Source organism: Diadema antillarum, unplaced genomic scaffold (assembly GCF_040938485.1).
Source record: "Diadema antillarum isolate AM-2024a unplaced genomic scaffold, OU_Dant_1.0 scf00000143, whole genome shotgun sequence".
In the NCBI taxonomy this organism is placed as follows: domain Eukaryota; kingdom Metazoa; phylum Echinodermata; class Echinoidea; order Diadematoida; family Diadematidae; genus Diadema; species Diadema antillarum.
The window spans coordinates 1,249,068-1,268,304 of NW_027271032.1; the positions used below are offsets into that span (position 1 = coordinate 1,249,068).

The 19,237-nt window shown below is 36.8% G+C and overlaps 1 protein-coding gene across 1 annotated transcript in view; it reads right to left on the reverse strand.

Moving 5' to 3' along the window:
• Positions 1–18,911, reverse strand: part of LOC139721478 (alanine aminotransferase 1-like) — a 44,774-nt gene extending 25,863 nt beyond the window's left edge. The window contains exons 1-3 of the mRNA XM_071632795.1: positions 18,618–18,911; positions 15,442–15,531; positions 14,522–14,630 (exon numbers count right to left, since the gene is read on the reverse strand). Coding sequence (XP_071488896.1) covers positions 14,522–14,630; positions 15,442–15,531; positions 18,618–18,878 — 460 coding nt within the window. The 5' untranslated portion in view covers positions 18,879–18,911. The remainder of the gene's footprint in view (positions 1–14,521; positions 14,631–15,441; positions 15,532–18,617) is intronic.
• Between the last annotated feature and the right edge of the window lie 326 nt (positions 18,912–19,237).

Below are 19,237 nucleotides of genomic sequence, written 5' to 3' on the forward strand. Positions count from 1 at the left end.
CAACTTGGATGACGTCAAGGCACTACCCTCTGAAGATATCCCCAAATCAATTATTCCCCCATTAGGCACAACCATGCATCTCAAGCACTGCCAAGCTGCTTTATGGAGCTTAAAGTGACAAATGGAAATCTCTGAGATGCAGCGTATCCATGAGTCATAACAACCACACAGACAGTCTCCCAAACCTTTTAAATCATGATCAAGTTTTCAAAATTGCACAACCTATTTTGAGTACACAGAGAGGCTAATTTCCAGATATGGTTTAAATACATTAATAGACATAAACAAATATAACAAACTGGGAGGTATAAAAGCACATATTGTTACATGTACAAATGTAGATACTAGCACTTCACATCTAACTAAGATTTATTAGTCATCCTGCATCTTACTTTTAAGTGTATTTAAGTGTAATGCCCATCACAGAATATCATCTTGCAGTGTTCATCTACAGTGTAAGCATGGAAAAAGACCACAGACAATACATACACGCCCACACATCAAAAACATATATACAGAGCTATGTATAGCCCAAGTCACAGGCATGTCAATGACTATCATCATCGCAATTAAACTTTTGCTGAAGAAGAAGAAGAAGAAAAAAAAAACTTTGCAAAAATTCATAAGCACCTTGCAAGGCATGAAATTAAATCCGATTTTATGATGCCAACCATACTGTAAAAATAAAGATGCAGCTTCTGGCTGATTGGGAGCAACAAGGGAGGAGAGGCATAATCAATTGACAAAGCTCATTATTACACAAACTTCAGAGATAAAAATTATCTTTTTAAAGAATATTGTGTCCTGTGAATGTGAATTCTAAAACAATTTAGTTGTTGGTGGTTAAATCGCAGGAATACAATGTAAGCATGTAGGTGTGCATATGGTAGACTAGTCATCTGTTTGGAGCAACTGCCTGCCCATGTTGCATACATATGTACTATGTGTAATGCTCTCATTTTTTGTACTCTGGCAACGAGAGGGTGACATTTTGTTTGAGTTGCTAAATTCATCACTTTTTTGGCTCACAAAATTGGTGCAAATAAAATCCAGATGAAGTATTCAGCACATACAATACTTGTAGAACCCTGTTGTTTTTTTCTGATTTTTATGCTGCTGGCAAATTCACCCCCCCCCCCCCCCCCCCAAAAAAAAAAAGAAGAAGAAAAGATGTATACAGGTAATACGTTAACAATTCATGTACATACACTTTTGCACTCATGGAGTGCATAGTTGTTCATTTGCAAACCGATACAGATTGAGAAGTCATTCACAATTTCCCCTATTTTTTTAATCTATTTATTTATTCATCTTTTTTTTTTTTGGGGGGGGGGGATTGTGTACTGATTATTGTGCCATACAGTAGTACTGGCCATCGTTAAAACTATTTTTTTTTCACTGATTACAGGCAAACAAATACAAAAACAATAAATGAATAGGGCAGCACAAACAATTTGTGAGAGAATCACCTCCAAAGGAATGCATCCAACTACAAGTGTGATATATCAGTCTCACTTGCAGACACCCTGAACCCCCTCTCACTAGAACATGTCCCGCACTGTACACAAAATGCAATCTGCCCGGCTCGTATTGATTGATCAGCATGATACTACTGTGTACATTCCTAGAAGTACGTCCTTGTGCTACGTTCAACGTATAGATTTTGGTGACAGCTACGCATGCGATTGAGAATACAGTGCACAGGGTGCTGCAGAGATCTGCCCTACTAAAGATCTGCCATACAATGTACTAGTGTAATATGACTGTCATACACGTGTGAAATGGTTAAACCACAACAATGCAATGACGAATGTCACTGTGCACGAGTAGTTAGAGTAATAAAAACAATAACAAAAAACTGCACCATACAATCATGTATCCTATTCAGATAGAGAACATTTAGTTTCTTAAGATGATGTAATTTTTTGAAAACACAATTTTTTGAAGTTATTTTTCACAAAAGGCAAAAGACAATGAAGGTGAGAGATTTTTTAAAATTAATTGTTGAAAGCTTTAATAACTGTGAAACAAGAAACATTCGCAACACAAAACTGAATTGGAGCCGACGGCTTATTTCTGTTTTGTGTATGTGTGTGTGTGTCATGAAACTTTGAGGAATTGCCACTGGCATTCAATGCATTGTTTTGACAAACACTTTTGCAAGCATTTTGCTGTCCCGAATCTACATTGTAGGCTCCTAGCAAAATGTGCAAAAGTTTCATGCATGCTAAAATTTCTTGTTTTGCAGTACTCCTTCCTTTAATTTAATTCAATACATGTAGGTGACTGTTCACTCTCACTCATCTGTAAATAATGTGCAAGGTAGTTTATCATACATCACATCCATACGAGTATTACTTGCACACAAGGGCTATTACCTTATACCCAACCCCATCAAGCTAATGTTTACTCTCAGCCCATGAACAACAGCTAAAATTACACGTGTATATAGTGCTTGACCACTGATGTTTGAATACACGTGTATGAAGTGTCAGAAAAAGCAGTAATAATACTGCATATTCACTAATTTGTGACGGAAATGGGGTGATACATGTTTGAACTGTGACCTGAATTTACAATCAAATCTCATAACAATGAAATCTCATTGAATACCTTGCTCCCCCCCCCCCCATTGGCCATAATATGAATGAGTGTACTACCTGACCACGCTTCACAAGGGTGGCAGAGCGGTTGCATTCAGGATCACAATTGCAACCACAATGAACAGCTATATGGACATTATGCATGAGAGGACAGTCTAACCCAGTGGACAGTGTGAAGAGGATTAATAGATTGAAATGCATACCGTACATGTCCCTATACATGTTTATTTAATGCACATTAAACACAAAGCAACACTTGCACAACTCCCAGCACTGTTCTGACAGACTTTTGGGATTCTTGCCTTCTCCGAGTACTGGAAAAAGGAAAATTAAAGAGTCTAATCGGTGACCCTTCACATGTAGATAAACTGTTCTGCCTTCTACAAAATCCAATTTATTTATTTATTTATTCATTCATTTTTTAAATGAAAAGTATCACATACCCTTGACTCTTTACTGATATACCAGTATGTTTTCTGCAACTCATGGATACATGTTACTCCTTTCAAGATTTGATGAAATTCTTTGCCCTTGACCACTGAACTCCAAAAAAATAAGAAAAACGACTCACAACTTGCTGAAGACTGGTTTTCCCAGAGTTTTTGAAAAGTGACTGACATACCGGAAAACAATGTGAAATCAAGACTGAAAATGCTATACTACAGCATAATTTTTAGAAGTATGAAGAAAGGTCAAGATCTATGTAGAAAAGTTCTCAAGAAACAAGCAAACAATTTATAGGTGATTCATTAATTCATATTCAAGGGACCATGTCAAGTCAGTACATATTGAGTGTGGCATTTTAATCATGAATTTCCACAATGTTCTATTTCCCACAGTTTTCTACTAATTCTTGTCGTCACTTTCAATGTTGAAAAATACTGTCATTTGTAAACATAGAAATGCCCCTGGCCCGCTTCTGGCAGAGGCATGAACACACATGTGTGCAAGTACTCTTGAACCCAGTAACAGGCAAAAAACAATGCACATATATCAGTTGAAGATGAACAGGGTGTGAAATGCCCACAAACAATGCCTAAATTCAAAGTACGTAAATGATACCAATCATACATTCCTACAGGTTTGATAATAATTTTGCAGACTGCTATCATCAACTTTTGAGCAAGCTAGATTTTATCAATTATCATGCTTCTTGTACATTGTAAATACTGTGAGCAGCACAAAACAAAGCCAAAGCAATATGCTCTCGAACAAAAGAACACTTCCAACAGTCAGATACAAGTTGTACACTGTAGGATAAATGTCCATACATACATTACATTTGTACATTCAGCAGTAAAACCTTACACATTGTACCCTGGGCTTAAATGTGAATGTACTCAACTATTGTCTTTGAGAGCAAAGTACACTGTATGCTCTACTTGCATTTTAATAAACAAACAAATCATTAAAAAAAACACTGATGAATGCAACAATCAAATCAAAACATTAAAGGGTGTGTACAGTTCTGGTCGAGGTGTAGATTTAGCTTTTAACATTTTGCGAGATATTCAGAAACCACTCTATGAGATGTCAAAGAGCATGCAATTCTAAGGGGTATCAAAAGTTTATTCGATGAAAATCGGTTTTGAAATGGCTGAGATATCCAAAAACAAGGTGAAACAAAGAGATCCTAATAAAGTTGGGGCATGTCGCCTTTTATCATTAGCACTTTTTTGGATATCTCAGCCATTTGAAAACCAATTTTCATCAAATTAACGTTGAATCCTTCTTAAAATTACATGCTTTTTCATATTTCATAAGAGGCTTTTCATTATCCCACTTAGGAATGTTCAAAACATGAATCCCTACCTCAACAAGTACTGTACAGTCCCTTTAATACTGTGTAGCTTCAAGCTGGAGATTTTCATTCCAACCCTACATCCCTCGACACACAATGTGTTTGATAATTCCATCCACTGCTGTCAAGTGTCAGTGTGTAAGAACAATTATTTCATACACCTACAATGTACACATACGTTACATCAATGATTTTATTGTTCACATTTCATTATTCATTTTGTTTGCACTGATGGGAAGACATGTCATCAAATTTTTTTCCCCTCCTTTTTCCCCGTCTAAGATTCAGTAGAAAGCCGAAACAGAACAAGGAATGATAAAAGTGGCTTGCAAAATTGATTCTTTTCCTTATTGCATTTCATTGATAACAAATAATAAAAGTAATACATGTAATGTAGCAAGGTATAGTTATACAGTACTAATTTTTCTTTTCATTTGTTTGCAGCCTCTGCCATAAAGTACACTGTGAATGTACTTCTAAACATGCAAAAGTAAGACACACACACATGCAGCTTTACACAAGAAATTAAATGCAATCTACAATGTAAAGAGCAAGAGGCATTTGGCCACAAATTGTTGCACAAATGGATTCAGTACACCTGTCTGTTGCTTTTTTCATGCAACATGGACCATCAATTTTCTGCCTGAGTATTGTACAGTTGAACCTCTCGTATCCGGACAAGTCGGGACCGGGGCTCATCCGGATAAGGGATTTGGCCGGATACGGGAGACTCAATGCTTTATACATGTACATACACTGTATACATACACATGTACTGATGTAGCCCATTGTAGTACCACATGTAGTACCGTAATGTGTATACTGCAACATTTTCATTGATTGATTTGGGGATGTTTGGGGATGTTAAAATGTCTGAATGTAAGCAATTTGGAAGGAATTTTGATGTAATGTATGTTCATCATGTTGGAAGTAATATGTATCATGTGTGTTTGTGTAGGAGTTCTCAAGGAGTTGGGAATCCCCCTTTCCTCCCATAATTATTTTTAAAAAAAATCACGGCGAGATTGCGTCCGTATAATAGAGAGATCCGGATAAAGGGAGGCCGGATAAGAGAGGTTCAACTGTACTTCACACCCCTATTCCTCTCAAATCTCCTGCCCCCTCCCCCCCCAAAAAAAACAATCATGTAAACAAACCAAAGAAAAACATGAAAATAAAGCAATGCAAATCCCAGCTGCTATACAAGTGCAATCATTTGAAAATCGCTTCATACATCCAGCTCATGAAATGTACATATTCAAATATAATGATGTTGCTTTTTAAATAGTTGCTGTCTGTTGGTAGCAAAAATATGGTTATGATAATGTACAACCCCATACACGCCCCTATATCTTGCAGATAAATATATTAAATGCTGTTTATATGACGCAATGTCATGCAAATGTACTTTAATCTTTTTCCAAACAAAATATCGCGCAATGAGAGAAGAAAACAATTGTGTCACTTTCATGGAACATGTTTGTGTGTTCGATACTTAACAAAAGTATTCCTCTTGAAGCATCCTGTCTTCGGAATATATGATGTATCTCTCTTGATACATACTGTACGTATACATTATACATGCATTTTTTCTTCTTCTGGTGTTTTTAGTTTAGTTCTTTTTTGCTTGTTTTGTTTGGGGGTTTTGTATTTATTTTGTCTTGCTTGGAAAGACTTGGTAGCGTGGGGAAACTATATAATTAATGGGATGGTTGGTCCAACTACAATGTAATTTGATCTTCATTTGCTGCCAACCAGGATACATTCATAAAAGTGTGAATAGCGTAGGTCTGCTGGAAAAGAATTGCCCATCAGCAAATATGTACACTGAAGTGTACACCCGGTTGTATGTTTATTGGTACACAATTGTAATGGAAATTTTTGAATATATCAGAGTCAAGCTAACCTTTGCAATATACAGTCTCCCCATGCTAAGAGATTTGTAATGAGAACTCAACTGACAATGACACACTCAACGGTTTATTTCACTATGCCTTCAGAAGATAATGAGGGTAAAGGTATCAAAGCCTCTAATAAGAGGTTTTTACTTATCTTTTACAGCATGTGTGCATTATCTCAGCTAGCTTTATTACACTTTAGGTTGCCTGTGACTAAATAATATATCATATCACTGAACTTTGATTCCATAAGTGGTAGGCGTTTCCAACTATGATTAGAGTACACAGTCAAAAAAAGAAGAAGAAAAAAAGCTCTTGTTTTTCAAGTGACATCTGATAGGGTTATCAGAATCGTAAACCTATCACAAAAACGTGAACTCTGGGTGAGTGTTGATAAAAGATTATCACCATAAGGTATTAAGTCTTCCATTTCTCATGTTGAAAGAAATGAAAACTTGTAAAAAGGCACAGTAACCCTGTTGTGCAGTAAAAACATTACATGTATGTAACACATCAGATCATGCACATCAATTGGTACTTTTCCATCTTGTTTGCATAATATGTGCCAATTACAAATATATTAATGCGCTAAGAACAAATCATAAAACAGATTGCAAGCAAATATTGTGGTAAAAGCTGAAAGGGTGAACAAACTATGTCTTGGTGGTTTTAAAAGCAATTAAAGGCAGAAGTACAATAGCGCACCACTGATGAGTACAATTGCTACATTTATTAGTAGGCCTTTTGACACAAGAATTAGACCAAATGCTAAAAAACAAAAATAAAGATCTACAGGCGCATGTAAGAGTAATGTGCAGTTTGGGAAGACATATCTAAGAAATTGAGAAACCATCCATACAATAGCATACAGCAGGCCATCTCAGTACAGATTGTGTAGAACTATTCCATGCATGCCTACAAACAAAGTGTATGGTGCAATTTTTGGAATAAAAAGAGCAATGTCTATAGGTATGGCCTCCCAAATATGGATTACAGAAAAGCAACAAAATTAAAGTATTGATATCCAGTCAGTCCGCAGCGTGAGCGAAAACGCACGTATTTCAGGGTTCATACGCTTCCACATTTTCAAAATTCCCTGACTTTCCATGACTTTCCAGAGCAGAAAATGTAAATTTCCATGACTATTTTACACGATGTACACATCTTATTCTAAAGTGTGTAAAAATACATCATCATAATACTAGGAAGCAAAACACAAAACAAGTGTGTATATTCGGTTATACACACTTATGCTTTGTTCTGAAGGAAGCACCTTAAAGGGGAATTTTCCCCAAACAACAACATGGATTAGGTGAGTAGAAAACAATTTTAGAAACCCAACAGTAAAATGTTGAGCAAATTTGGATAACCTGTTAACAAGAATTATGCAAAAGTGTGTATGTTGCCCTCTTTGGACAGAACTATGCCAGAATATGTGATATCACAAGAGGACAACTCTCCTTTGAATTTGTACATAGAATTTCACAATTCTAGTTTTTTTCTTGGATATCGATAATGCAGTTGATCAAGTTCAATAATAAATGTACGTGTACATCCTCAAGTATAAAGGAGAAGGAAGATGATTATTATTTACATTGAAATGATTGTGTTGTCAATATTCTGTGGTAAAATGCTTTAATTCAAATTCTATATCAAAATCAAAGCACTATCTCAATCCAAAAGTAATCATACATTCGTGTTATTAGACAGGGCGCCACACTAACTTCTATTTTTGGTGGCCCGATCCGGCCACCGAAATCACTGATTTCTATTTTTTGGTGGCCCGAAAGTAAAATCTGGTGGCCAAAAAAAAAAAACCAAGAAAAACACAAGAAAAACTAAATCGGTCCTACTAAACATAGAAAAATAAATATTAAGCATTACTGACGTGATACAGGTACCCATGTCTAAAATAAATGAATAGAGTTATCATAAAAGTTGATGCCTATTTACATGTAGGTGGTCAAAACTTACGTTTGAAATGATAAAGTGGGAGCATTTACAGACATTTGTAAACATCCGACACTTGTTTTGGCATTGTAAAGAGCCGAAAGTTACCGTTACTCATTTCTGATTGTGAAAACAATCATTCAACATTTACTAGTATTTTAACACCTTACGGAGCCGAATGTTACCGTTAATCATTTTCAAAAGTAAAAGCAAACAACTGACATTCATTTTAGCATCTTACGGAGCCGAATGTTATCCTTATTCATTTCCGAACGTGAAAGCAAGCATCCGCTATTTATTCTAGCATCTAACTGAGCCGATTGATACCGTTAATCATTTCCAAATGTAAAAGCAACAATCTGTTATTTATTTTAGCATCGTAAGGAGCAGGATATTACCGTTATTCAATTCCAAATTTAAAAGCAAACATCCGACATTTATTTTATTGTCGTACGGAGCCGAATGTTATTGCTGCCCACTTCCGAAAGTGAAATGAATCATCTGACAATTATTTCAGCATCGTACGGAGCCGAATGTTACTGTTTTTCATTTTTGAACGTCAAGGCAGACATCAGACATTTACTTTACCATCAAACGCAGATGAAAGTTACTGTTATTAATTTCGAAATATAATAGCAAATATCCGACATTTATTTTAGCATCGTATGAAGCAGAATATTACTGCTATTCACTTCCGAACGTAAAAGCAATCATCTGACAGTTATTTTAGCATCTTCCGGAGCCGAATGTTATTGCTATTTACTTTTGAAAGTAAAAGCAAACATCCGACATTTATTTAATCATCGTAGGGAGTTGAATATTATTGTTATTCATTTCCGAACGTCAAAGGGATCATTCGACATTTACTTTAGCATCTTCCGGAGCTGAATTCTATTGCTATTTACTTTCGAACGTAAAAGCAAACATCCGACATTTATTCAATCATCGTACGGAGTTGAATATTGTTGTTATTCATTTCCGAACGTCAAAGGGATCATTCGACATTTATTTTAGCATCTTCCGGAACTGAATGTTATTGCTATTTACTTTCGAACATGAAAGCGAACATCCGGCATTTATTTTACCATCGTACGGAGTTGAATATTATTTTAATTCATTTCCGAACGTCAAAGCAAATATCCGACATTTATTTCAGCATCTTCCGGAGCTGAATGTTATTGCTATTTACATTCGAACATTATAAAAGCAAACATCAGACATAATCATTGTACGGAGTTGAATATTATTGTTATTCGTTTCCGAACGTCAAAGGGATCATTCGACATTTACTTTAGCATCTTCCGGAGCTGAATTTCAGTGCAATTTACTTTCGAACGCAAAAGCAAACATCCGGCATTTATTTTATCATCGTACGGAGTTGAATATTATTAGTATTCATTTCCGAACGTCAAAGCAAACATTCGACATTCATTTCAGCATCTTCCGGAGCCGAATGTTATCCTTATCCATTTCCGAACGCAAAATCAAATATCTGACATTAATTTTAGCTCCCCATACGGAGCTGAATTTTACCGTTATTCATTTCCAAAAGTATAAGCAGACATCCGACGTTTATTTAAGTATCATACGGAGTTGAATATTACCGTTATTAATTTCCAAAATTAAAAGCAAACAACTGACATTCATTTTAGCATCTTACGGAGCTGAATGTTATCCTTATTCATTTCCGAACGTGAAAGCAAGCATCCGCTATTCATTCTAGCATCTAACTGAGCCGATTGATACCGTTAATCATTTCCAAATGTAAAAGCAACAATCTATTATTTATTTTAGCATCGTACGGAGCAGAATATTACCGTTATTCATTTCCAAATTTGAAAGCAAACATCTAACATTTATTTTATTATCGTACGGAGCCGAATGTTATTGCTGTCCACTTCCGAAAGTGAAATGAATCATCTGACAATTATTTCAGCATCGTACGGAGCCGAATGTTACTGTTTTTCATTTTTGAACGTCAAGGCAGACATCAGACAATTACTTTACCATCAAACGCAGATGAAAGTTACTGTTATTAATTTCGAAATATAATAGTAAATATCCGACATTTATTTTAGCATCGTATGAAGCAGAATATTACTGCTATTCACTTCCGAACGAAAAAGCAATCATCTGACAGTTATTTTAGCATCTTCCGGAGCCGAATGTTATTGCTATTTACTTTTGAAAGTAAAAGCAAACATCCAACATTTATTTAATCATCGTACGGAGTTGAATATTATTGTTATTCATTTCCGAACGTCACAGGGATCATTCGACATTTACTTTAGCATCTTCCGGAGCTGAATGTTATTGCTATTTACTTTCGAACGTAAAAGCAAACATCCGGCATTTATTCTATCATCGTACGGAGTTGAATATTATTAGTATTCATTTCCGAACGTCAAAGCAAACATTCGACATTTATTTCAGCATCTTCCGGAGCCGAATGTTATCCGTATTCATTTCCGAACGCAAAATCAAATATCTGACATTAATTTTAGCTCCCTACGGAGCTGAATATTTCCGTTATTCATTTCCAAAAGTATAAGCAGACATCTGACGTTTATTTAAGTATCATACCGAGTCGAATATTACCGTTATTCATTTCCAAAATTAAAAGCAAACATCTGACATTTATTTTAGCATCTTACGGAGCCGATTGTTACCGCTGTCCATTTCCAAAAGTAAAGGCAATCCTCCAACTTTTTTTTTTTGGTGGCCCGATGTGCGTTTTTTGTGGCCACGGGCTACCGGGCCACCGTTAGGGCGGGATTTCACGGAGCACGCGAACGATTTGCGAACGACGCGAATGACAAAATCCAACATTCGGAAAAGTTTTTCTCCGAATGCGTTCCGACAATGAAGCCGAAAACTATTCTTGCGCAATTTGTGCGAAGTTTCCACGACGTTTGTGCGAATGTCGTGTGTATCATTGCTTAAGTACAGCATGTTACGTTCACGAAGAACACGCGACGGAAATGCGAACAACGAAAATTTTTCAATAATCATGGGAGGAAATGTACCCAAGGAGAGGTGGAAGCTGTCTTGAGTTGATTTTTTTTCTTTCCTATTTCTCCTTTCTTTTTCTCTCATTTTTCTATCCTGTGCTTGCCTACATTTTTTTCCCCCTAGGACCTATCTCCACTACAAGTAGTAAAGCATTTGATTTTTTTTTTAGCAATTCCTCCAACACATAATCTCTATAGTTTAAAGGAAATTTTGCATACTTTAGATTAATATTAAGTGTATTCTGCGATTTTTTTTTTGTATATCAAACATTTCTTTCTCTTTGCTAGTCTTTAATTTCTTTTGTTACTGTAGTTGTTAATAATTGTTTGATGTTTAGATGTATGCTACGACTTTTATTTGTAGAAAACGTATAGGTAATATATCCCCCAAACGTGCGCTAAACGTTCGCGAGAATATCTCAAAAGGTATGCGAACAGTTTGCGATTACGTCGTAAAATGATCGGAAAAACTTCGCAGATTTCGCGTAACATACGCGAGACATTCTCCAAAGTTTCGGAGTCTGTTTGGGGTTTCACGAACATTTTGCGAACATCGCGCGTGTCTTGCGAAGATCTTGCGCATATGACGAGGCTTTAAAGACACTTTCGAGAACAATTCACGAGCAAATCACGACCAAGTGTGTGGAAAAGGTTCGCCAAAAATTTCAAACTTTTTTGAAATTCTCGCCGAAGTAAAAACGACATTCGCGAACAATTGACGACGCTTCCGAACCCTCACGTTCGTTTGGCGATCTTTTGCAGACTAAAATACGAATGCTGGATTTTGCCATTCGCGTCCTTCGCAAATCGTTCGCGTGCTCCGTGAAATCCCACCCTTAGTGTCGAGCCCTGTATTAGATGACTGACGCTTCGATCATGCACGCAATTTAAAATAATGCCAATCACATCATCAGCAGCGCTCATGTCACGTATGTACATATGTGTACACAAAGGCACCACGGCACCTTACATCACTGCCAGTCGATAGTCATACACACAAGTACACGTGCACATGCCCATGAAAGACGCAATTAGACACCAATGTGCGTGGAGTTTGTTACGAAAACGGTCTTAATAAGAGAAACCACAAATTTGACAAACTATTCTTCCTTAGTTGATAAGAGAAATCAAATATCATTTTAACAAATATCTTGAAAAAATGATTTCCCCTGACTTTCCAGAAGAAATAGATGGATTCCCTGACTTTCCCTGACTTTTTGCTTCTGGAAAAAGTATTTTGAAATTCCCTGACTTTCCAGAAATTCCATGACGCGTACGAGCCCTGGTATTTATTCAAGTCGTATGCACGGCTCAGCGGTGCTTGCATACGTAATGAGCAGATACATGGTCATGAATAAATCCGTGCAGAACGAGTATTTCTTGTCAGTTTTCGACACTTTTAATATCGACTGAAAGAGAAAACATTAGCAAATATGCTCATGATCAAAATAAAACAGAAAAGAAGAATATAGAATATCAAAATCTCTCTCGAATTCGGCATTGTATTAAAAAATATTCCTTCACGTTTGACGCAAAAAAACTAACCTGAAATCTTTCATGCCCCTCTAAAATATGGTAAAGACTATGTCCGCTAAAGTATATAGTATCACAATAAGGGCAAGTTTTCTCATCTTCATTTCAATACGGGTCAGGAACTAGCAAAATTCAGAGACATGTCTAGCGTCGAGTTTAAAAAGATTATCCTCGCGTTCGCACCGGAATTCTGGGTCTGTGATTGGTCGAAATCTGTCGCAAGACGCGGCGTGTCGCATCGCGTAGTATCCATTGGCTGCTGACTCAATGCTGTGAGTTCAAAAACTATGTATCAGATAGAAGTGCCATTGATATGAGTAATAGCTGAGTAGTGTACAATTGAGTTGGAGGTAATTTGAAAATGAAAGCCTATATTAGTTTCATGAAATCCATGATTTTTTTAAATGTTAGGTTCCAGATTGTGATCGAATTTTCACTCTCTATACAAAACTTGAACTTTACACAGAAACCAACGATGACGTATGTGAGTGTGCACTTACAATGACCCTGAACAATGGACCTGGCTACCACCTGTCCCGAGCTCTGCTGCAAGGCACATGAATGCTTTATCAATTATTCATGTGGATTGCCCTGAGCACTGCTAGTCTGAATTCTTGTCACAGGGTGAAATGCATGCACATGAAAGAAGTAGGCACATGTTTCCATGTGCTTCCACACACCACATTTCAGAATGAACAAAGACTAGCTGCGATAGTGGAATTCCTCATGAAGCATTCCAATCCTGGTCATTGTCCACGACCATTGTCTGGGTATCAACAACACACTCCACGCGTGTTCATTCACTACTCCACTTCCGGTAAGAAAACATAATTTGCCTTGTTTTCCACAGCAAAATTCACAACCTTAAAAATGGTGCCCCTCTTCGTTTTTTAATTGATCATACTCGCTCAAGTTTCACGATTGTGAAATCGAAGAAATCACAGAGATCTATTTTCAATACCAGTCAGGAACTAGCAAAACATCAAACTATGATCTAAAAGCTTCTTGAACACTGGCAAAATAATCGTTTGCTTTGATGCTAAAATGGACTACTATATTGAGATCAAAAATAGGGAAATTAGGTATCAAATTAATGAGCATAATCAGCTCTATAACCTACCCAACCATCCTGGGTCAAACAATGCACTGCGAAAGCTATGAAAGCTGTTATTGCGACCTCTGCAAAAACTCTTGCGAAGTATCGCGAAATTTCGTCAGTCTCAAGGGCACAAACTGCGCAAACGTGATTCTGAATAAAATTGTCGTTCGTGCCTCATTATCGCACGCGCTGCGGACTGACTGTATCATCTACTCATATAATGCTCTACTTAGTCGGCAGGCTTTTTTCCTTTTTTTCTAGAAGACAAAAACTTCATGTTTTACTATTACCTAATTTAAAGCTTGCAATCAACAAATTTGATTTTGGTGAGCTCTGACCCTGGTGTGACTGCTAATACAAATTGTATGCGACTTTTACAGTCGAGTTCATAGGGAGTTGTTAATGCTCTGGCCACAGTTAATATTGGAAAGTTGTTTACTCACTCCTATAATTTGCACATATTGTATTTCAACATCTATTTTGAAAGTTCTAAACTAGGACAAAATGTATTATCTCAAAATATACATGAGAAACCAAGAGGCAACAGAATAACATTTATTTTCAGTGTGCCAATGCAATTTATTTCCCTCTATCTTTTTTTCTTTTTACTGCACTATTTATCTTACCAAGACTGCCCCCTTTACAGCCATCAAGAATCCTTCTAGCTCTCTGCTTGGCATCAGGTGGGAACTGTGGATCATCTAGCAAGGCAGGATATGTACAAAGAGCTACCACCTACAGTGCATGGTCAAAATAATACCAGAGATAATCAGATGATAATTTACATATACCAAACAAAACAAAACAAAAACAAAACAAAAACAAAGCTACGATAGGCAGTTTGGTATTTATAGGTCAATGTTCTTGTACTGACTAGTAATGAACAGTCTGCATGAATTTTGGTTATCAATTAACAAAAGGAACTTCTGTACTTTGCACAAGTAGCAATACTTGCAAGCATATTATTATTACACTTTCATGAACCCAGTTTTATAAATATCATCAATGAGGCATCAACATGCAATGAAAATCAAGGTAATACTGAAATCACAAGCAAATGAGGAATAGAAGCAAAGGCAATCAACAAAGAAAGTTGTACAATGATAGAATTGCCACTGCACATTAGACTGAATAAGACTGCATGTACATCTGCACATATTGTAGATGTTTTCCTCACAGAATGATACAGATCACATTCTTGTATCATTTTCACTCCATTTTTGAGCATCTTCTATCATTCATCTAGTGATGACGAAATGTCAATATCTACATGTTAAATTGGGTCTGATGTGCAACCAGGTGGATGATTTTTATTTTTTTTTTTGCTTTAATTACAGAACTGTACAATTTCAGTTTCTTAGAATATTCTTTTGAATGGATTATCAAAGGCTACACCATGACTTTCAGAAGCTGCAAATGAACAGCCATAAATGAATGACAAAGTTAAATTTATGAATATTAGACTGTTCTCACTGCTTTTGTTTGAATTCATATTTGATATTTGCTCTGAAATGGAACTGTGGAGATCATTCCCTTTAACTTTTACCTGTCTCAGGAATGTTAGTGGCTTCTGTCCCATTGCATGAGCATCTCCAATATTGCACTTGATGACTGATGTGAAAGGCTTCGAGTCTCCCTGAAGACAAAAAGATAAAAATATGATGCATGTAAAAGTAAATATGGAAACGGGACACAGTACAAAAATGCAAGGATACAATTTTTAAAAGGTACAACACCAAACAAACTTAACTGCTTAGATCTTTTGCAATTAAAAAAATAATAATAAGTTAAAAAATCCATTATGATGATTGAATTGTTATTATTGTCCTTGATGGAATTCTATCATCTGTCTTTCATGTTCATATTTTGAGCATTGTTGCCTCAACGTCAATCTCATTCCTCATCTTGATCATTTCAAATTGTGTTGCTTGTTTGCTTTTTTTTTCATTCTTTAAATGCCTTAAGCACTATTAGTATTAGATCTACAATTGGCAGCATTATTAACTACTAGTAAATTCTGAGAAATCAGTCTGCTTTTTGCTTCTATATCCTTTACAAAATAGAACAATAGGTTAAATATCTAACTCAGTGTAATATATGCTTGACATCCAACACCGAATTGTCACTGGAAACAGATATAGAATCTTAGAAATTAGAACCTAATAATTAATATACATCCCTGAAGCCTGTGGTAAAAGGGTGTGTGAAATGTTCATTATGTGTATAATCTAACGTTAACTTTCCTCTTTGTTTAGATTAAGAACTTTTGTCTACACCTCATTCCACTCTTCCTCAATATTTTTGCAATGTAAAATTAATAAACTATACAGCATATCAATTCACTAGATCTACCGAATACTGTTACTGTCACCAAGGAGGTTTAAGAAAATGGAGTCACAACCGTCTTATTTCCTTTGCTAGATGTTTGATGCCGCCACAGAAATATTTGAAGCATGTACCAAACTGGATCTGCCGCACAGATAGGAAGACAATTGATTAATGATTTGTGTCTCACTGCATAATTGCCAGCCTCTTTCTAAGGTCCAAGGAAGATATGTCTTTGTGATGATAATTACTTTTCGCCAGCCCTAATATACTAAAAGATAGGTGATAGACATGGGGATGCGTGAATAGAAATTGCGCAAAGAAGTGATGAAATATAAAAGAAATTACTCGACCGGGCATGCCTGGGCACTAATCTGATTTAGACAAGTCTATCTATTAATGAAGAATTATATTTAATGATTATTCCATATCAGTTTTATACGGGGGAATTAAGTGGAAAAGTGATAAAACCAGCTTTCAATCAAATGATGGCACAGTTTTAAACACTTTCACATACAGCACTAATTTACACTTTTGCACATATTTTTGGACGGGATTTAGATCTACTTTTGTTTTATATGTTTTATCATTAAATGAATTTTCGTTTCATTTGACAGGTAATTTGATACTTCTTGGCAACATTATATTAACATTCAAAAAGAATCTTCAGATTGCTCAGCAAGACGGCGGCATCGAACATCAAATCAGATCGATCATCAAACTAAACAAAAGCACACATTATGCACCTGTGGAATTCTTTTGTAGGGCCTACATCAATAGAAAAGTGACAACAGTTTGAGTAATTGCAGCCAGTTAGAACTCCAACTCTTAAACCTCCTTGCTGTCACCAATGCAATGGCAATGTTAGATTAGAATTAACAGTTAATAACAAGTTAACTATTTAAAGTGAAAACTAAGTTTCGGTAAGTGCTTGAGAACCCATCTAGCACCATTTCATTTTTTCTTGCAATATATCGAAAGAGTCCACTAAGAAACTTACCTGGCTGACGCGGTTTGCCGGAATGATGAGTCGGTTTGGAGTATTTTGAGAAAAATAATAATCGTAGGAAAACCGACTTTTATTCCAGAAGGCTCCAGACTAACTCGGTCTCGGGAAAAATTCGACCCTACTTCAGACAATTCACACGCAGTTCGTGATCGCCACATTCTACTGGCCACTGCATAATACCAAATGAGGCCTAAGTGAATGGACAGGAAAGTGCGTGCTAACGCAATCCTGTACAAACAAAACAAAAATGACAGCGCGCAGTCCTCAGTTACTTAGACGCGCGGTCTTTGGAGTTTTTGTTGTTGTTTATCAAGCGCCTTTGATTGTTTTAGAGGTGCTTAATAGGCGCACACTAATTTTGCATGCGCGCAAAAGAGGTTTTTGATGCGCTCGTTGTAACAACTCGGACCATTACTGCGAGTAGCCAGAACACGAAGCGCTAGTTTATATAGGCCGCTCCCATAGAACAACACTGTACAATCAGAGGGACAACCATTACAACTCATCCCGCCGTCAAAGCGAAGCCGAGTTATCCCCGAGTCCGAGTTTAGCCTGACCCCGTTCGGGTAAGTACTGAGACTGAACCTTTTTGGTTAATATTTCGCATTTTCGTCGTTACCCATCGAATATCTCGTCATAACATCGTTATCCTGCACATTTCCGACGCATACGTTCACATTTTGGAGCGAAATTTGACAACTTTTGCAGACGTACCAGAACTTTGTTTGGGCTTTAAGATGTGGTTCTGTTGTACTGTTAGTGTTAATGTTACTTGTAAGTTAGATCCCCTAGACGTCTAACGTAGTTAACGCCCACGGTTAATACAGTTAGCATGAACCTAAATAATTACTAACATTTATTAGTGATCAACAAACACTGAATATTCACATTAGAACTCATTAGATTACTAGTAGCATGCATGCTACTAGTAATCTAATGAGTTCTAAGTAATGTGAATATTCAGTGTTTGTTGATCACTAATGTTAGTAATTACTAACATTAGTGATCAACAAACACTGAATATTCACATTAGAACTCATTAGATTACTAGTAGCATGCATGCTACTAGTAATCTAATGAGTTCTAAGTAATGTGAATATTCAGTGTTTGTTGATCACTAATGTTAGTAATTATTTAGATTCATGCTAACTGTATGCATGATTAGTCGTCTTTGTTGAAATAAAGTACCGAGTGTCAGAGACGCATACCGCTACCGGTATAATACGTAGATTCTAACCCCATGCTACTAGATAATACTAGATTTCTAACAATAACGTTAGAATTCTCTTCATCAAGACTGACAAGAGTCCAGTGACAGTGTGAAGACCGATACGATGGTCTGTACCGACCGACCCGGCCCCGGCACATGTTCTGCATCGAAAACAAACCTTTTCCAGTTCCTTTTGCAGCTGAGTTGCCCGCTGCACGATGGGCCCCCGAACAGCATATTCCATCACTCGTATGTGGGGATTCATAGTCTCCAAAGACAACACTTTCCCCCTCTTTGCATGTCCAGTTCCATTGCAATTTTCTGTCGAGAGAATTCTGCGATTTGTGTCTGCAGCCATCCTGGAAATCGCAGGTTGCCGCGCGAAGTTGGCAAGGCGTGCTGCCCAGTTCGAGAGCTCAACTCGTCTGAGGGCTGTCATTGCGGCGATCGAATGGAGGCGATCGTCGAGCGAGCGATTTTGCCGGTTGTACAACTACCACTCTCTCCCCGCGTGACTACGGTAAACATACACTGTCTACAGGATGCGAGTGGCGCCTCGAGATTATGCAATTCCTTCTTAACGAATCTAATTATAATAAATAACAATATGAACAGTGCGATTCACTTCTTTCGTCGAATACGACGCGCGTAAAGTTGTGGAAAGAAAAGATGGTGGCAGCAACAGGGAAGAACCTTGAGGTCAGTAAGGGTCATAATCGATACCACACGATGTGCACAATATTATGAATGGAACCAACAAAGCCGGCATCGATATATCGATAATCGATAGTGATAATC